Here is a 21,265-nt window from a genome sequence, read left to right on the forward strand (position 1 = left end):
ATTGCGTACCATGTTCACCATACTAGACATTGATGCATCAGTGGAGGCCGCTTTTTAGAAGAAATTTCTGATCTCCTATTTTTTTTTCCTGAAAGGGAGTTCTTGATCCTTCTTATTTACAAAATAAGAATCAAGGATCAGCAAAAAGAGAGCCAAAATCCACGAATGTGGTTTTTTCCCTAACATAGCATTTAGTAAACTTTCATACTCTTTTAAAAAAGCAAACCCCTGCTATTTGATTCTTAATTATTTTCAAAAACTTAAATGCTTCATATTCCTACCGTGTATGATAATTTCCTCTGACATTTCCAAAGTTCGTGTGCATGAATATTTTGAAATTTATTTTATCGATCACCATTTTAGTTATATACCATCTGCGGATTAATTTGCAACAATTCTGCTAAACAGCCTTATTTTAAAAGAACTAGCAGCTTCTTATGTGGTATTGCTTCAGAATTCTAAAGCGGGGAGGTGGAATCAGTGCAGCTTTGAAATCAGTGGTTAAAATCACTACTATTTTGAAAGGTTTATCAGCTATCTTGATTCAAAATGGCACCTAATTGTATCCAAACATAAATTGAAAAACTTCTCTTTAATCTCAGGAACCATCATGCAAAATTTGATTTGACAAGAGGTGTCCAAATGTAGAAGCATAGTTCTCAAGATACATGCTTGTTCTGTAAAAGTGCAAAACACTTCCAATATTACTTCCTTTATCTTTTTACCAGAATCTAGTTTTACTGCCCTATCCCTTTTCTTTTCCTCCTTTTTTTCAGAAGTTTTCATCGCTTCAACTAAGGTCCCTTTTATATCCTCTCCATGGAACAGAAGTAGTTAGGAACCTTTAAGTGACCAGGCTTAACTGAAAGATTGGTGAAGTGTTCTCTGTGTATTAGATACTTCATTCACCTCAGAACAGAAAGAACCTTCACAGTAAATGTCAAAAAATCATTTTTCCTTCAACAAGGTCAGGAATGGGGAATCTATGCTCCTCCAGATGCTGTTGGATTCCAATTCTGATCAGCCCTAGCCAACATGGCCAGTGGCCAGGGATGATGGAAGCTGCACTTCTACAACATCTGGAGGGCCATAAATTCCACATAGCAAGACCCCAAGAAGCTGGGAAGCATAGAATAAACGTGACTCTGGTTGGTCTATTAGCTGATTTCCTTCAACTAAGTAAGATATATAGGTGCTAGAAATCTGTTGTAACCACACAGAGGTTCCAGAAAAATATAAGAAAACAGTAGTTTCTGGCCTCAAATACAATGACTACCAATCCACGTTTTCTAGTTTTCTTAACTTTTTGTGTTGATTAACTACAGATTTGAAATACAGGAAAAGAGATCCCTTGTCCCGAGAAGACATTTGTTGTGAGCACTGTCGCCAGCAGCTGGAAAGAAAGGAAAAAGAATGTCAGGATTTGAAAAAGAAACTTGATAAAGCTTGCAAGCACCTCCAGCTTGCAGTCAAAGCAAAGTCAGAGCAGTTCCAAGGTTTGTGTTCTTATTTGTCAAGGTAGAATTATTATTGGACTATACCAGTGATGGCCAAACTTGGCCCTCCAGCTGTTTTTGGACTACAACTTCCATCACCCCTAGCTAACGGGACCAGTGGTCAGGGATGATGGGAATTGTAGTCCCAAAACAGCTGGAGGGCCTAGTTTGGCCATCACTGGACTATACCATCTCCAGCCAACACTGGGTATAATAGGAGTTGCAATTCACTGGAGTCATTTTCATAGAAGTGTTCATCCCCAGGTGGATGAGGTCCTTTCTCGGGTGCCTCAACCCAAATCAAATAAGTTCTAAGACTATGAAAGAGAAGACACAAGTTGATAATGTTACAGTGTCTTTTTAGAGTGAAGTGTTCAAATCTTCTTCCCTCGCATTCCCACTGCATGTTCCTTCTGTAGTATACCAATGGTTCCATTTGACATAAATTTGAAATGCTTGGGCTGTATGTTTCTATAGGGTTTCCATAAGTTTTTACTCAGTTCTATATAGAATTCTGGCAATGGTGCCAAATTAAGATAACAGAAAAATTCCACACTGATTCCTATTTAGATACCCAGTTAAATTAACAATTTGTAATATTTTTGTTCTGTACTTTTAGAAAATGAAAAAATTGTAGGGGCATTAATGGAAGAAAACTCCACAATGAAGGACAAACTTGATGATTTGAAGTTGGCCAACGGTCCCCCAAGGTAGTTAAGAAAAAAAAGAGTGAACTATTTATGGGTGCTTGAAACTTCATACTCAGTTTGTGTACTGTGTTTTTGTGTGCTTATAGATCATCATCAGAGGGGAGTGTCTCAGGCCCTTGTTCCTGTGATGGAAAAGCCTTGGAAGAAATGCGTTGTCAGTATATTAAAGCAGTGGGCAAAATTAAGAGTAAGTGCTAAAGAAGTTCCTAGTATTTCAATAACTAGTTTCCCCCATCTGCATGCTTTACAACACAGTAACTGAGGCAAAGGAACGCGGGTGGTGCTGTGGGTTAAACCAGAGAGCCTAGGACTTGCTGATCAGAAGGTCGGCGGTTTGAATCCCTGTGACGGGGTGAGCTCCCTTTACTCTGTCCCTGCTCCTGCCAACCTAGCAGTTCGAAAGCACATCAAAGTGCAAGTAGATAAATATGTACCGCTCCGGTGCGAAGGTAAACAGTGTTTCCGTGCGCTGCTTTGGTTTGCCAAAAGCGGCTTAGTCACGCTGGCCACATGACCCGGAAGCTCCCTCGGCCAGTAAAGTGAGATGAGTACTGCAACCCCAGAGTCGGCCACGACTGGACCTAATGGACCCTTTACCTTTAACTGAGGCAAATTACCAGTAAGATTGAATGGCTGCAGTGTGGGTCAAATGATCCCCTGTCTTTTCTGCACAATGTGTTTCATAAACATTGATCTTTTGTTTGTATTATTGAATATTCACTTCTGAAACTCCAGTTGCATATCTCTGCATATCTACATTCTTTCTTTAATTTATACCTTGCTGTTTATAGGTGACATGCTTCGTTACATACATGAAAGTAAAGAGAGAGCCGCAGAAATTATTAAAGCGGAAGTTTTAAGAGAACGTCAAGAGACAGCCCGGAAAATGCGCAAATATTACCTCATTTGTCTTCAGCAGCTTTTGATTGATGATGGAAAGCATGATGGGTGAGGTATTTCTAATTGTATTAGTTGAGTAGACAACATTTTTCGTAGACTTGTGCTTGAGATCCAACACTGAGTGAGTCGGCTTGTGCTCATTTAGCAAGACTTTCTCTTCCTTTCTTCTTGCCTGCACCCGCTTGGCCTCAGCCTCAACACCCACTCCTATCTGCTTTGGAGATATGCAGTTTGTGCAGGGAAGGCAGTTGAAAGGGAAGTCTTGCTATGCCAGTGGAAGACCATTCTGTTTGCAGATGGACCCTGTTGGTTGCCAGCCTATATTAGCATGAGCTACAGAGAAAGCGAGTTAGAGCTCTGCACAGCCTAACTTTATGGAAAGTACCGTATTTTTCCGTGTATAGCACGGCCACCATGTATAATATGACCCCTATTTTTTTGGACTGCAACAAAAATGGGGGGGGGGGGATTGCCCAAAGTTGTTGAGCTTCTTTTGGGGGGAAATTGCCCAGAGACGTTCAGCTGGGGGGGGGGGGACGCCAATCACTCTGCAGCCTTGCAGCAGCAATCAATCACACATCCAATCGCTGTGGCCAATCTCCTGCTGGCTGCTGACACCAATTGCCCGTCTCCACTCTGCTATCTGTGTATAAGATGACCCACAATTTTTGCCTATTAGTTCTAAGGAAAAATATCATCTTATACATAGAGAAATACGGTATTTTTAATCTTGCTTATCAAGAATGGTATTATCAGTGGCAATGCTCTCCAACCAGAAAATGCTGCCAAGCAGAAATAGGTTGCTCAAAGCGCCTGTGGAATTTACCAAAGTCACTATCTTGCTTGCTCTGCACGAGAAATCCTCTACTTTCTGCTTTTTGGCTCATTGATTGAGAGAGGCAGTTGCTGCTCTTCTAGCCTGCACTTGGACAGATCACAGTTCACAGGCTCTGTTCTAATCTCTCAGAAATCCCATCCTGTCATATAATTATTTTATACAATAGTGAAGAATTATGCATTCAAACTTTGAAGCTACAAGGAAATCTTTTGAGTAGCCAGACTTTGAAAAAACCTTTCTGTGATATCTATCTATCTATCATCTATCTATCTATCTATCTATCTATCTATCTATCTATCTATCTATCTATCTAATCTATCTTTATGTGTGGTTTAAAAGTAAAGGGTCATGACTAGTTTTATATATATATATATATATATTGAAGTGCTCAAAGCCTCACTCTCTTTCTTTTTGTCCTAACCTTAGATGGCTGGAATGGCCCTTGTAATTTGCTACTCTAAAACAGTTGTCAATCAGATTAGTCCTGGAAAGGGTGGACTTTTAAGACCTCTTACTGGTTTTCCTGCAGGCCTGAAAAGAAAATAATATGTGCTGCTGGCAAACTTGCTACAATGGCTAAAATATTAGAAACACCTGTTCGTAACACATCCCAGAGCAAAGTTACCCACTCAGGTACAGTAACATGAAGAATGCCTATCTCCTGATTTTTTAATACATGTCTTTTGCTTATGTAGTGAGAGAAGATGATGTTTGCTTGTGTGGCTTATAGTACCCTCAGTTGGGCCTTCTGTGTATGTGAAGCACTTTAAACTCATTGAAGGAATTCTTTTTAAAATATATGTGTGTTTATTGATTTTTGAGGATACAGTTGTAGAAACTTAACAAGATGTAGAACATCTTTGATGTTTAGAAATAAATATGGACCGATGGGTCAGAGTTTACATAAAATCAAATCAGATCAGAAGCCATTACTGGGAACAACAACAAAATCAGTTGATTGGGGAAGGAGATAGTCTGAGATGTGTCTAGGCCAAGCAGAAAGAGTCTGGCGGTGGAGGCAAATACCTGCCCCGCACAGTAATGCACGAGTCGTTGGAGGTTTCTATAATACACTGTTGTTGGTTATCAAGAAACAATTCCTCCAAAACAATTACATGCTTGATTTTAATTTCTTTTTACTTTCCATTCCACCTTCTGTAGCCCAGTCACAAAATTCCAAGCTGCTCTCTGAGGTTGAGAAACCTCAAAGAAATTATATGCAACAAGCCTCGCCAACCCTAGTAGAAAAGCAAGTTCATGTCAAAAAAACCAGTAACCCAGCTACCCAGAAACGTATACCTTGTAGCTTACGACAGCAGCTCGATGCTGAAACCCACTCAGTTGCAAATTCCCATACCCAAGTTGGTGGGAGAGCTTTTAAACAGCTGGATGATACATCACTTGGTGCTGTATCAGTGGTGGCATTCAATGAAGGCGAAAACGTAGACAGAGGTCAGTGCCATGCAGTCAGTGATGCTGCGTTCCAGAATCGTTCCTCGCGGATTTCTCAAGCAAAGCTCCAAAACATTCATCCAACTAGCGGAACAGGAGATAGCTCTGACTCCAGAGCAGCTTGTGTAAGATTTAAGAACCTAAATGAAAGGCCAGTTGTTACAGAACTTGGATGCACTCAGTCTTCTAGGCATCAGAAGTCAACTTCTCAGAAAACTCAAGTCTTTGACATTCAGGAAACTCCGGAACGGGATGAAGGATGCTCTTCAGATTGGAGCTTGGTCAGTGAGACTTTGCACATGGATGTGTCTCTGTATCCTCTTCAGAAAGCACATTCCAGTGCACCAGGAGAATCCCACCCCAAAGAAGATAGTTCTGGTTTTTGTCTACAACCTGGTGGCCACAAAGACAAGACAGGTGTTACAAAGAGCCGAGACATGGGCTGCAATGAAGGCCATCTGGCTATGAATCCTAACTGTGTACCATCTTTGAATGTGAGCAAATTAAGCCCTGCCGATCCCTATCTGAGTGGTGCAATGTGTTCAACAGCTGGGAAAAGCTATAGCCTTCTGAATTCAAGGAAACAGAAGCAAGATGTTTTGGCTTTTCAACAAGATAGTGGCTTTGACAGCCCACAAATCAACTTTGATTAAGCATCATGGACTCTCTGGACAGTCTCACAAAAGAGATACTTAAAAATATTTAAATGAAAGCTGTGGAGGAAGCCTGTTGTGACAGTCTTGTGAGTGTTTTTTCCCCAATTCTTAATTTTCCCTTTTCGACTGTTACATGAACAGACCGATCATAAATATTTATGCAGGTTTGGGATATGTCTTAGCTATCTGTCTTAGACTGTGTATAGTGTGTGTGTGTGTTGCGTTTTGCATATGAAATTATCTATTTTTATACCTCAAGATTAGTGTGCAGTACAGTGCAAACTTTTTTTAATTTATATGGCAATAAAACTGACACCTTGTGATCCGTATGCACAATTGTCATAGAACTTTCTTCAAAGTTGGAGGTACCTTTCATTTATTTAGTACATTCATCACCCTTTTCTCCAGAAAGCTGGCAGACATAAGACTTCCAGGGCAGTCTTCCAGCTGGCCAGTAGCCAGACCCAAACCCACTTAGCTTCAGCAAAGTTAACTATGTTATACACCTTCTGACCATGCCTCGTATGTATGAAATGCCAGGACATGGAATCTTAAACATTTCCTTTCAAATATGGAATGTAAAAAAACACCGGACATTAGCAAACTCCAATAACTAGAGGCATGTGAGTGCTATTGGGTTTCTCTTTCCAGAAACAGCACTGCTATGATGTACATGGAGGAAACTTTCTCAGGAAGCAGATCCTGGCCATCAATTAAGCATTGAGGAGATGCCCAAAGTTCTTGTGATGAGATTTCATATACGGTATACCTAAGGTCCAGTTTATGTGTCCGTGTTTTTGTCACAAAATGCCCAGCAGTCAGCACCAAGCTGCTTTATCATATAAACAACAGTGTGCTTAATGAGAAGGCAATGTGTTTAGTTAGCTGGTTTGCACAGAACATTAAACCATTGGGGGCTTTCTTTTTTTTTAAAAAAAAACTGGTTTAATGTGACTATGAGTGTGGTGGCGCACAATATACAGTGTTTGCTTTGCTCCTTCCCTACTCCTACTTATGCCATACCAGTGGGAAACAAGGCAAAAACAAATGGTATGCTAAGGGAAAAACCTGGGCGTATTGCTTGAAGAGAAATGAACCACAAGCCCAAGTTCAAACATCACGATAAGCTTGGTTCCCATTGACTCAGCAGAAGCAGGGGAAGAGGACAGCATTAACTACATGCAACAGCACACTGCTAATTTGTGCTAAACCATAGTTCATTTTAAATCTGTTATATTGCCAGGTGCTAAGTGCCTCTAGCAGGACACGTGTGGCGCTTAGGTTAAACCACAGAGCCTAGGACTTGCCGATCAGAAGGTCGGCGGTTTGAATCCCTGCGACGGGGTAAGCTCTCGTTGCTCAGTCCCAGCTCCTGCCAACCTAGCAGTTCGAAAGCACATCAAAGGGCAAGTAGATAAATAGGTATTGCTCCGGTGGGAAGGTAAACGGCGTTTCCATGCGCTGCTCTGGTTCGCCAGAAGCGGCTTAGTCATGCTGGTCACATGACCCGGAAGCTGTATGCCGGCTCCCTCGGCCAATAAAGCGAGATGAGCACCGCAACCCCAGAGTTGGCCACGACTGAACTTAATGGTCAGGGGTCCCTTTATTTTAAGTGCCTCTAGCATCATATCAAAAACCTTTTGAATGGGACTTTTTCTTCCAGGTGTTTTTCACAGAACAGTAATTTTTGTGTTTCATCTCACAAAATGCCACTTTTCCAGGTACTGGCTTTCTAAACTTCCAGCATGAAATAAGTGGCATAGAAACCTTTTTTTTATGTGCCTTTAAGCAAATTTGATCACTCAGAGTTGATTCCCCCCCACCCAGTGTTGCAATGAGGACTACCATTGAAGTTTGTGGTGTCAAGTGTGTAGCTAAGGATCCAGAAATTATGGTGTATCTGAGCTTTGCTCCCGCAATGCAGAGGAGGAAGGGCCAATGAACTAGTCTGTGTCAGTTGTTGACATTTCTGTATAACTATAATGGAAAAGAATCTGCAATAACCCTTATCAAATTCCTAAGCAGCAGAATGGTTTCTTGAACAGAAGTTGACACACAACCAGTCTTAAGGAGGAAATTATATTAAAAAGATCTAAACCAGTTTCCAGGTTCCATGGTACAGATGTACCTGTAGAAATTAGTCGCATCCGGTTATTACAGGTATATGTTTGATTTCTCCAGTAAGAGGAAAGATGCTCACAGCAATGCTGCCATTATTCAATCAATGTTTCTTTTTTATATTAAAAAACCCCAACTGCAGTTCACCCTCAATCATTTGGTGCTACTAAAGCCACTAACTGGTGTAAATACAGTTTGTTCAGTTGAACTAAAATGTGTTAAGTTTTTAAAAAATGTTCATGGTTTAATGGCACTCTGCTCCCACCTAGTGGATTCTTGTGTGTATTCTTTGAAGCATAATTCCTGAAAACGTTTGAACAGTACAAGTAAGTGATGGCACGTAACCAATTTCAAGATTTGAATGCTGCAGGAAAAGGAAATAATCTGGGGCACCATCCATCACATCACATGTGTCTGCAACTCCATCTGACTTTTCCACAGCCTCTTTGCTGCTGTGAGAGAAAAGGTGTGTATTTAAGGACTCTGTATATAGGAAGCATTTGCCTACAAAATAACACCCCATGCCCTTTCTATTAGGTACATTACAGAACATGGCATGCCTCCAAGCAATTTGCCACTCCTTTTTTATATCTGTTTTTAAAGAAAATCTGTATCCTGCCTTTCCATGATAAACAGTGCTCAATGCAGTTTCCGGTATTAATAAAAACAATTCAGTGTAGAACAATGCATAAAAATGCAACAGAGTCAGACACACAAACTTATATCTTCAGTTAGGAGCTAACCTCAATAAAGCTTGCCCTAACAGTAGAAAATAGAAAGGAGAGTTCGGCAACTAGGGTGTGACCACAGAGGAGGTCCTCATGCATCTTAGCTAGTTTTGGAACAGTCATTATTGAGTCTGAGAAGGGCCTCGCCATCAGATACTAGGGAGAAGGCACAAATGGTATGGGAGGAGGTAGTTCTTTATATCATTTAGGCCTTTTATAGGTAATCACAACACTTTGAAACCCTCCCAGAAAGGTACTGGCATTCCAGAGCCACCATGGGAACATAAATTTATGTGGTGCAAGATATAAAGTTTGTAACATGCAAGATTCCCAGCAGAAAGTGGCCACTCTCCATCTCACCCTTGTGCATTCTTAATTGTGTTTCTGTAAATTGTATGGCCTTTCCTCAAGCTTCCTTCCATACCCCGTGGCTCCCTATGCAAAAGTATTGTCCTTTAACTGCATCTTCCATTTCTGTGGAGGAAGCCACCATTATTGGATGCTGTTGGAAGGACTTTGCTGTAACCCACAACCTTCTGATGATGTCTTCAACTGAACTCCTCCCTCACTGTTGTCCTTATAGCCAAGAAGGCCTTCCTTTTAGCTGTTGCCCTTGCCCAATTGATATGGTGCTCCCACAGTAGTCTGGGTCATGTGATTCCTCTGGCAATGGTTTCTCTCTTGCATGATGCTCTAGGCACACTGTCAAGGAATTGATGTTGGCTGAAGCCTTTAAAACCCCACCCAGCAACTACTTTAGTAATTTAGAGAAGATGGGTGGCCTCCCAGCAAGTGCCATCATCAATGCTGCCACTCCTGTTATGGGCTGGCAACAAATCAGAGGGGCCTGATTTGGTTTTGGGTCCTACAGTTGCTGATCCTTACTTGGCATGGATTTAGAGCAGTGTGGGAGCTACTAGAAGTTGAGGGTACATTTAAAGGAGCCTTAAGATGAGAACTAGCATATATCAACACATGTGCACAATTGAATACTGCTGATGTTGTTTGTTTACTTTGTTGAGTCTAAAATCTACCAATTTTAGGTTTCCCTTTTCATAGCTTTACTCTTGAGAATCAAGAATTGGTGCAAAGAGCCTTGTGTAAAGAGATCACCGCGTAAAACTGCTATACATGTGGCAGCACAATTTCTGTTCTCATCCTGAAGCAAAGTTCTTAACCTGAAGCACTATTTCTGGGTTAGCGGAGTCTGTAACCTGAAGCGTATGTAACCTGAGGTACCGCTGTATTTTGTTTAAGTTGTGTGTTGTTCAGTTTTTTTGTATGCTGCTTAGAGTTATTTTAATATTAAGCACTATAGAAATTAAATAATCAATAATCCATTTCTCCCACAAATGTGCCTTTCTCCATCACCACTTTGCCTGACTCTTCGCTGTTGAACATGTAGGATGGTAAAGTTTTTCTCAGAGTGGATTTGTTGAAACTAATAAGCATGACTTAAGTTTAGTCCATTATTTTCAGAGGAGCTCCTCCAGAACTTAGCTGAATACCAGCTGCAGTTCCTCCCTCAACTTCTGTTTGTTTTAAAAATAAAATGTGTTTGTAGTCCCTCACGTGTTATGTAATAAGGAGATTAAATGTATGCATAGTTAATTTCTGAAAGTTCTAAGGTGGCTGTCTTCTAGCTAGATCTTCTCTTCTTAGCTTTAATTCTTCTGGTTGTGATTGAGTGTTTTTCTCCCATGTTGAGAAGCTGCAGCCGCTGGCCATTTGCCACCTTTTCTGTTATTGCATGGTTCTTTTCATGAACCACATAGAGGTTGAGTGGGAGTAGAGCAGGTGCTCTGGTTTGCTGCCGCCTCATGAGGAACACAAAGTAAATCTGCTCGTCTAAGCTACAGAAGACTTAACACTTATTTAGAAGTGTGTGTGTAAGACTGCAGTTTAGCAGTAATTGGAAGTCTCAGTGGGTAAGAGGGGCCCTCTCTCAGCCCCACATTCAGAGATGGGTAACCTGTAGCCGTCCAGATGTTTTTGGACTCCCAACTTCCAGAATCTTTTACCATTGACCATTCTGGTAAGGGCTGATGGGAATTAGAGTCCAGTAGTCAAGAATCATGGAAGTTGAAGTCCAGGAATCTGGAGGGCTGCAGGTTCCTCATCTCTGCCTTAATTGGTCATATTCAAGGCCCTTTCTCTTCCTTCCCCCACAGAATACTTTTAACATAAAAATCCAGCATGGAGGTGGTAGGGTATTGAACGTGATTAGGTTTACCTCTGAGTACATTTGGACCAATATTGTGGCAGGGTATGTTTCCCATTGCATATTTCAAGTGCTGGTTGCTGTAATCCTCTTCCATGCCAAATTATAATGTTGTTTAGTTATTTAGTCATGTCCGACTCTTCGTGACCTCATGGACCAGAGCACGCCAGGCACTTCTGTCTTCCACTGCCTCCCGCAGTTTGGTCAAACTCATGCTGGTAGCTTCGAGAACACTGCCCAACCATCTCGTCCTCTGTCGTCCCCTTCTCCTTGTGCTCTCAACCTTTCCCAACATCAGGGTCTTTTCCAGGGAGTCTTCTCTTCTCATGAGGTGGCCAAAGTATTGGAGCCTCAGCTTCAGGATCTGTCCTTCCAGTGAGCACTCAGGGCTCCTTCAGAATGGAGAGGTTTGATCTTCTTGCAGTCCATGGGACCCTCAAGAGTCTCCTCCACGCACCATAATTCAAAAGCATCAATTCTTTGGCAGTCAGCCTTCTTTATGGTCCAGCTCTTACTTCTATACATCACTACTGGGAAAACCATAGCTTTAACTATATGGACCTTAAATTATAATATATTGATGTCTAATAGGCAAAGGCAGCTGAAGCACAACCTCCAAAGCTATGAATTGGTTTGGAAGGCATATAAAATGGAATGTGACCCTTCATATTGGAGGTGATAACATTTGAAAGTGGTCTGCACAATGGAGAGTCTGTCCTCCAGAACCGCTTTTTAGTGTTGTAACTACTAGAATGAAAAAAAATCTCCATGTGATCAGTCCACACCGGGTTGCAAATGAAGGTTTACATCAACCACTGCAAAAAATGCCACCTTGGACACATGTGGAGTTTGGGGGGTGTCTATAGCCTATGAAGTGGTCTTCCACAGGAACGTGTTTTGAAACGATATGTGTTGACAAAAATTGTTCCTCAGCTCTATTACACATGACCTATAGAACTGGAGCAGTACAACTCACAAAAAAATGTTCACGTTCATGGAATGGAGTGGACGTGAACAAGAGCTGTTCCCAGAGCGAGGTGGGTCCATTGTAATTCCTATCCTCCGAGACCATGAATATTACTTAAGCTGCATCAGTGGGACACTCCCTTTGAACTGAAACATCTCATTAGCAGGGGACTGATTGGGGCAGAGGAGAGAGACAGCAACGCCTATTCCCACAACTGACATGTTTTAAGGAATGCGAGCTTTGATTCTGCAGCTGCCGCTCCTCCAATCATCAAGGGGTTTTGCAAGAATGAAACCGAAGGAACTCCCGAGTTCATAGCTCCAACTTGGCTGACCCACATTTTATTTGTACATCCATGGGGGGGGGGGGGAGAAGAATTCCAGATTGCTCACTGCACCAACCCAGCAACAAACAATTTATCAAACTTAACAGTTGTCTTGCTCTAAAAGATATGGGCACTGTGATTTGTGTATGCCAGTGCAAATTTTAAATGGTTGACTTTGAATACAGACACTACTTTTATGTATGATCATGCGGTGGTAATTGAGGAAAGGAAATCTGAATTTTCTAGATTATTCAAAATGATCAGATTTTGAACTCAGAGAAATCAAAATTGGTGGGGGTAATTGCCTGTCTTTCCGGAAAATGTCACTCACAGCAAAAGCAATGAGTGTCTTAAGGAACGTAAAAAAATTGCTAGTCTTTTTGAGTTGCCTCAGTTTTCACTTTTGCTGCCACATGACTGCTTCTATGAAAATTAGTAACAGCAAAGACGCAGTGGAAGCAGACTAAAAATCTTTTACATAATAGAGGAAGTACTTTCTCCTTGCCTAGACGTCTCCAGTATAAATGGGCTTATTGGGATTAGCTTTGTGGGATAGCAGATAGATTTTTGGATTTAATGTGGGGTGACCTAGCTTCAAATTCCTGATCTTATTAAGCTTAGTCCCGTACCACACAGGATGAAGAAGATCCAGGGCTGGCTCTACTGCCTTTTTCTTTTAACTTCTGAAAATCACTGCAGAGGGCTCAGAATTTGACTGGTTACAAGCTCCAGAGTTCCCTGGGCAGAAGGGTTGATTGATAACCCACTCTGGAAATCGACGCTCTGAGAGGGAAATGGGGGTCTCCTAACAACCACCAGCACCCTTAAGATACTAGAGTTCCCTGGATTATTTGAGGGAAGCCACAGAGATTTAAAGTGATATGATACAGCTTTATGTGTATACTGTAGTGCAGATGGAGCCTTTTCCTTCACAAAAGGGATTAGATAACAATAGCTTGTCTTAGTCATGAACTCATAACAGTGGCTAAGATTAGTGTAGACTTGAGCTTTGAACTTACTTCATTTTAGACTTTTATTGAAACATGGTTGGGATATGCATACACATGCACCCCCACGGACACCCCACATGCTGCCTGCCATAAGGCTGTTTTGGGACTACAACTCCCATCATCCCTAGGTAACGGGACCAGTGGTCAGGGATGATGGGAATTGTAGTCCCAAAACAGCTGGAGGGCCAAGTTTGGCCATGCCTGCATTAGGGAATAAATATCTGTACTAGCTTGAGGTTCACATCTCTTTTCATCTACCTTCTGCAGCAGGTGCCTTCTGTTTTAAACTTGAAACGCTTGCCAAAAACATTCCTATGCTACCAAGCTTAGGCAGTTACGAAAATGCAGTTCCATAATAGCTTATGGTTTCTTATTTTAATTTTAAGTGGTTTTATTGAATGCACATGTTGTAAACTACCGTACTTGAAGTTTTTTTATGATATAGCGGTATTACATTTTTTTCTAAATAAATACCGTATTTTTTGCTCTGTAACTTTACCTGTGACTTTCTGCAGGTAAACCAGGTGTTCTGCCACTGAGCTACAGCCCATGTAAATCCTCAGATATAGGAATAAACCAGCCAAACTGTTAGCCCTTCTTTTTAGTCCAATTCCATCTTTTTGATTAATTATCTTGGTTGCTGGATATCCTGTTATCTCTATTTAAATGAGTTTTTAAAAATAAATACTGTATGTATAAATATAAAGGTAAAGGGTAAAGGGACCCCTGACCATTAGGTCCAGTCGTGACTGACTCTGGGGTTGCGGCGCTCATCTGGCTTTATTGGCCGAGGGAGCTGGCGTACAGCTTCCGGGTCATGCGGCCAGCATGACTAAGTCGCTTCTGGCGAACCAGAGCAGCGCACGGAAATGCCGTTTACCTTCCTGCCACAGCGGTACCTATTTATCTACTTGCACTTTGACGTGCTTTCGAACTGCTAGGTTGGCAGGAGCAGGGTCCGAGCAACGGGAGCTCACCCCGTCGCGGGATTCGAACCGCAGACCTTCTGATTGGCAAGTCCTAGGCTCTGTGGTTTAACCCACAGCGCCACCCGTGTCCCCGAGCATACCAACTCAGTAATATCTATATACAGACTGATGCAAGTCTTTCCCAGCCCTACTTGGAGAGGCCGGGCATTGAACCTGTGACTTTCTGCAGGCAAACCAGATGTTCTGCCACTGAGCTGCAGCCCATGTAAATCCTCAGATACAGGAATAAACCAGCCAAACTGTTAGCCCTTCTTTTTAGTCCGATTTCATCTTTTCCATTAGTTACCTTGGTTGCTGGATAGCCTGTTATCTCTATAAAATGAGTTTTTAAAAATATATACTCTATTTATAAATATAAGGGTAAAGGGACCCCTGACCATTAGGTCCAGTCGTGACCGACTCTGGGGTTGCGGCGCTCATCTGGCTTTATTGGCCGAGGAAGCAGGCGTACAGCTTCTGGGTCATGTGGCCAGCATGATTAAGCCGCTTCTGGTGAACCCGAGCAGCGCACGTAAACGCCGTTTACCTTCCCGCCAAAGCGGTACCTATTTATCTATTTGCACTTTGAGGTGCTTTCGAACTGCTAGGTTGGCAGGAGCAGGGACCGAGCAACGGGAGCTCACCCCGTCGCGGGGATTCGAACCGCCGACCTTCTGATCGGCAAGTCCTAGGCTCTGTGGTTTAACCCACAGCGCCACCCGTGTCCCTGGATGTATAACTATATATAAATAAGGACTCGCCTTGAGAAGCTGCTTTTTAAAAATAAATCACCTCACAAAAACAAAAATAACCCTGTATTCCATGGCTGTTGCAGCTATCATAAATCCTCTTTTCTGAGTTTGTCTTTTTGTTTGATATAATCTTGGCTGCTGGTGGTTTTTTAAATGGTGAAAAGAATTCAGGCTGCAATCCTTTACCCAGGAATAAGCCCTGACTTACTTCTGAGCAGACAACTAAAGCTTTGTGCTGTAGATACTAAATGATGGCTGCACAATAGCTTAAAACAATGAAAGTTTAATATTCCCTTTCAGCATATAAACTGATGACCCTTCTTTTTATGTTATTTTTTAAATGTAGAAAAGAAATTGATGAGGTGTTGCATAGTTCACCGTATTAATTGATGGGCGGTCTACACGTCTGCCGCATTATCTCATATATTGTAATCCACATTGCTGCAGCAATGAGGTAAGGAACCAGCTAAATACATAATCACAATTGTCCCACTAGACATAAAAAAAAGTCATGCGATTCTAATTAAGGTTGGATAACTCTTCAGCAGCTGAAGGAAGGTTCTGGCACAGATTTGAGAAGGGTTAGCCTACATTAATAGAAGTCTCCTTTAAAGTACACCACACAAACACACCCTAAGTGCGCAGTGGTGTGCACATTTACTTGGGAGTGTGTCTCACTGAACACAAGCGTGTGTCCTGTCCGCTCTTTCCTTCCCCAGGCAGATTTCCCAACAATTCTACTTAAACTCTCCATTGTGCCCATTTGAATGTTTCCACTATGTTTTTCTATGTAGTGCTCTTCTGCAATTCCAATCCATTTAATTAAGGTTTCCACTGGACAACTTCCCGGCAATTTACCAAGTGGTACGCTCAGGGCAGGACTTTGTAGCCAGCCTTGCTGACTCAAAGCCGGATGTGTGTGTGGACTCGATTTTAGAAGCAGCGTGTTGTATCCCATGTAGGGCTAAGTTAAAAGTCATTTAACAGTATGCTTGCTCCGCAGGCGAAATGGTTTGTGCCAGGAGAATGTTGTTGTGCGAGGGAATGCATAAGCAGATTTATGTATTTGTTTATAAAAAATATTTATGTACCGCTCTTCATAAAAAAACACGATAAAAGCAATTTACAGTGGTTATACGTAAGGCAATGAAACCATACAAAAAGTTTAAAAGTCTGAAATCAGCTAACTATTAGGGGAAGTTGAAACAGAAGACATCTACTGAATCTCTATTCCACAAAAGTAGGCAGATCCACACTGAAGGTGTGGTTCCTTGTTGCTGCCAAATAAGCCTTGCCAACTCAGCAAATGGCCAATGACCTCCTGCATGGTGTAGTGTGGTGTAGTGGTTAAGAGCGGTAGTCTTGTAATCTGGTGAACTGGGTTTGCGTCTCCGCTCCTCCACATGCAGCTGCTGGGTGACCTTGGGCTAGTCACACTTCTGTGAAGTCTCTCAGCCCCACTCACCTCACAGAGTCCTTGTTGTGGAAGAGGAAGGGAAAGGAGAATGTTAGCCGCTTTGAGACTCCTCAGGGTAGTGATAAAGCGGGATATCAAATCCAAACTCCTCTTCTTCTCCTGCAGGTGATCTCAGTCATCAAGTGGGAACACAAGGGTTCAGGTGGTCCCTAAGGTACCATGGACCCTTGTAAATTAATATAAGGACCTTGAACCTGGCTTGATAGTAGATGGGCAGCCAATGCAGATGTTTTAACAATGGAGTCGCATGTTGTCAGGTGCCCCCATCAACTGTCTGGCTGCAGCATTCTGCACCAGTTGGAGCTTCTGAGCCAGGCTCAAGGGCAACTCCGCTTAGAGCACATTCCAGTACAATCCAGTCTCAAGGTTGCTGGTAACTGCTGAACCCTTGTGCCTGGTGGGCAGAGCATGTTGGATACAGCCCATTGTGTTTGAGTTGACATGGGTGATATGCAAGTTGTATCTTAAAGGTAAAGGTACCCCTGACTATTAGGTCCAGTCACGGACGACTCTGGGCTTGTGCGCTCATCTTGCTCTATAGGCCGAGGGTGCTGGCGTTTGTCCACAGACAGCTTCCGGGTCATGTGGCCAGCATGACTAAGCCACTTCTAGTGAACAAGAGCAGCACACGGAAACACCATTTACCTTCCCACCAGAGTGGTACCTATTTATCTACTTGCACTTGATGTGCTTTCAAACTGCTAGGTGGGCAAGAGCTGGGACCGAGCAACAGGAGCTCACCCCGTTACAGGGATTTGAACCACTGACCTGATTGGCAAGCCCTAGGCTCTGTGGTTTAGACCACAGCGCCACCCATGTCTGCTGTGTGAATATGGCATATTCATGCATCCAGCCTGCCACATGATGGTGCAGTCATCAGGGGCCGATCGTACACCTTCAATCTCCTCTCAGCTTCAGGAAGAATCCTGTAGTGTGCAATGTGTTTGTTTTAAGATATATTATTAATGCATACCCGTTCCTTTTCCACTGACAGGTATTTTATTTGTTTGTTTGCTTTTTTGTTATAAGCGAACACTTGTCCGGTAAGTGGATGTTTTCCCTCTACTGAAACCTGCAGAAATTCGTAATGCGTGCTTGACTCAAAGGGCTGAAAGGAGTTTTCTACAAACATAAAAATCCATTCATCTCCTTGACAAACTTGTTTATCAAAATAACATGAATGGAATGTCTGCCTCCGCAAGGGTAAACATAATGTACTGCATCACATTTGTTCTGTGGGTTAAAAGCAAAACCTCCTGTGTGTGCAAAGGAGAAACTCTCCTTGTATCTACATGACTGCTCTGTGGGACGTGTAATTTATTCATAAGTTGAAATGTGGAGTTGAGGGAGAAGAGAGAAGAGGCTCTGTCAGTTGGAAGGCTGCAGGAGTCGCTCTCAAAGTTGTCCAGTCCTTCCCACCAGTGATGGCTGGTGCCCATTGGTGCTTGGTAGGGTGGAAGGAAGTGAGACCAGACAAGAGTGGAGTCAGAGCTAATGGCAGGCATCTAATACTAGCATTGCCCTTATCATGCTCCCTTCTAAGAAGGCAGGCAAGTAGGGGCTGGCTTAAATTAGTGGCGCATACCCCCCCGGACCTAAACTGCCAACTTCCACTATTACCCAGCCTTTTCTAAATGGATTAGGGAGGAATCCAAGTTGCCCAAGAAAAACCATTCTTCCAGATGTCTTGCTTCTTGAGGCCACCGGGTAACTTAGATTGCGCAATGCAAATGCTTTCTGTCATTCCGACAGATGTATTAAGGAGTTGCTGTTTTGATTCTTCCAACATTCCCTCAAGTGTTCCCCTCTGCACTCACTGCATTCCCTCTCTGCTCTCCAGTAACCAGATGTACTGTATGTATGATTGCCAACTTAGGGTATGCCGTCCACAAAAGCTTACCATAATGAAAGTGCTGGTCTTTAAGGTGCTACAAAATTTTGGCTTGTATCCAGCTAACTATTACTCAGCATAAACCCGTTGAAGCAAATATACCTAAAGTCCATTAATTTTAGTGGGCCTATTCTGAGTAGGCCTAACTTTGGCTACAACTGTACGTCTCACACAGTTTTAAATCTGATTAGAACAGAAAGTTGGCCAAAAGAAATATAAGTAAGTACCAAAGGAGTGATCTTGTGGGACAGGTAGTTATATATAATATAATCTAAAGAAGTTTTATTAAATAGCAAGACTAGTTCTTGATTCCCAAGGGTAAAGCTGTTAATGAAACACAAAACCTAAAACTGATCTCTCAGAAAAAGTGGATGTTGGCCACCAGGGTCAACTAAATAAATAAATAAGCACCAGTAGTAGCTGTGCAAATTGAAATTAATTGAAGCTGACCCACCGAAATGAATGGGCCTTAAGTTAGTCATGTTCATGAACTTTAGCAGGCTTACTTTGTGTACAACTAATATTGAATGCATCCCATAGTTTTGTTCAGTCTTAGCTGTTGGTGTCCTCCTACTCAAGTGATATTCTTAACCATCCATGGGGAATATTTGGCCTTCCAGAAGTTGCTGAATGGTAGCTCTCACCATCCCTGGCCATTGGCCATGCTGGCTGGGGCTCATGGGAGTTGTAGTTAAGCAACATCTGCTGGTCCAAAAGGTCCCCCACCCCGTTCTTCGCTGTCAGCTTCCATCTAGGGCAGGCACGGCCAGACTTGGCCCTCCAGATGTTTTGGGACTACAACTCCCATCATCCCTAGCTAACAGGGCCAGTGGTCAGGGATGATGGGAATTGTAGTCCCCAAACATCTGGAGGGCCAAGTTTGGCCGTGCTTGCCTGATTTAGGGGATAGGAAAGCCTATGACCCATGCAGGTGTTGCTGGGTTCTAATTCCCAACATGGTCAATGGGCAGGGATGATAGGAGTTGTTCACTCATTCATTTCAGAACACTGTACAATAATTCTGTATATATTATATTCATATTTGTTATTATATTTATAGCTGATTTTAGGTAAAAGGTAAAGGTACGGGCCAGTCGTGTCCAGCTCCAGGGTTGTGCGCCCATCTCACTTGAGAGGTCGGGGGCCAGCGCTGTCCGCAGACACTTCCGGGTCACATGGCCAGCGTGAAGAAGCTGCTCTGGCGAGCCAGCACTAGCAGAACACAGAAATGCCGTTTACCTTCCCGCTATAAAGCGGTACCTATTTATCTACTTGCACTTAAGGGTGCTTTTGAACTGCTAGGTGGGCAGGAGCTGGGACCGAAAAACGGGAGCTCACCCCGCCACGGGGATTCGAACCGCCGACCATACGATCGGCAAGTCCTAGGCGCTGAGGTTTTACCCACAGCGCCACCCGCGTCCCCTAGCTGATTTTACATAGGCATAATTGTGGTTCAGGCGTCATAAGATCCTTCCATCTATCTAAGGATGCCAAGTGTTGGCCCCTCCCCATGCGCTATCATGCTTGTGCTACTTGCTAATCGGAATATAGTCCACTACAATGTCCTTTGCATGCTAACAGGTGCTTGACAACCTCACTTGTTTTTGGACTGCCCTCCAAGCAGGAAGAGCAACAGCAGAACATGAGGTTTAGGAAGCCCCGCTGGTTCAGTGCCAGGCATGGCTGGTGGGCTGTGTGTTCAACTTGGTGGGTCACAAATCATGTAGGCCTTTGCTGTATATATTTCGCCTACTTAGGGCAAGGCATCTTGGCAACGGATAGTGTGTGGGAAGTGTTGCTTCTTGTCTATAAAATTGAGCAGCAAACTTTGGAATGTCAGTTTTGCAACACAAGGACTTTAAAAAAAACCTGAACTGACTCTAGAAATTTATAATACAGGACCTTTTGAGAGTTTTCAGTATTTTGAAATGTAATGAACTGCGCACAAGCCCAACAGCAAATATTAAGGCTTACATCTGCAAGTGAGGTTTTGCCGTCTTTCTTGGGCATGGTGAGAGTCTCTCAAATCCCAGAACAAAGACTCTAGCTATGATTCAGGTTTGGCTCTGGGGCTGGTGAAGATGTGGCACAGAAATTAGGTGCACATCTGGTGCTATTAAATGCATGGCAGAATTCTGTGTCCTACATTTGCTCTCCACCAAAAAGCATGGAGCAGAAGCAGAGACTCTCAAGACCAGCTCTTGGTTATGGGGAAAGGGCTGTAGATCCATAGGGCAGTACAACTGCGTTACATACAAAAGTTTGTGTCTCCTTCATCTCCAGTCGAGCCCCCTGCCTGAAACAATTGAAAGCCACTTTCTGTCATTGCAGACCATACTGAGTGAGATAGATGAATGGACTGACTCAATATAAGGCACTTCCTATGAGTGGTGCTATGCGTTAAACCACAGAGCCTAGGACTTGCCGATCAGAAGGTCGGCGGTTCGAATCCCCATGACGGGGTGATCTCCTGTTGCTAGGTCCCTGCTCCTGCCAACCCAGCAGTTTGAAAGCACATCAAGGTGCAAGTAGATAAATAGGTACCACTCCGGCGGGAAGGTAAACAGCATTTTCGTGTGCTGCTCTGGTTTGCCAGAAGCGGCTTAGTCATGCTGGCCACATGACCCGAAAAAAAAATCGGCCATGACTGGACCTGATGGTCAGGGGTCCCTTTACCTTTACCCATGTCTCTAAATGATGCATCAGCTGAGAACCCTATGTTGACCCCCAAAAGTACCTCTGTTTTAATTTTTTTT

The 21,265-nt window shown here is 42.9% G+C and overlaps 1 protein-coding gene across 4 annotated transcripts in view; it reads left to right on the plus strand.

Moving 5' to 3' along the window:
* Positions 1–6,381, plus strand: part of CEP152 (centrosomal protein 152) — a 44,907-nt gene extending 38,526 nt beyond the window's left edge. For all 4 annotated transcript variants that reach the window (XM_081888380.1, XM_081888379.1, XM_081888378.1 and 1 more), the window contains 6 exons: positions 1,326–1,496; positions 2,116–2,206; positions 2,293–2,393; positions 2,998–3,154; positions 4,474–4,577; positions 5,106–6,381. In XM_081888380.1, the coding sequence (XP_081744506.1) occupies positions 1,326–1,496; positions 2,116–2,206; positions 2,293–2,393; positions 2,998–3,154; positions 4,474–4,577; positions 5,106–6,049 (1,568 nt within the window). In that variant the 3' untranslated portion in view covers positions 6,050–6,381. The remainder of the gene's footprint in view (positions 1–1,325; positions 1,497–2,115; positions 2,207–2,292; positions 2,394–2,997; positions 3,155–4,473; positions 4,578–5,105) is intronic.
* Positions 6,382–21,265: the final 14,884 nt, after the last annotated feature.

This window comes from Podarcis melisellensis (assembly GCF_964234715.1).
Source record: "Podarcis melisellensis genome assembly, chromosome: 14".
NCBI classification, from domain to species: domain Eukaryota; kingdom Metazoa; phylum Chordata; class Lepidosauria; order Squamata; family Lacertidae; genus Podarcis; species Podarcis melisellensis.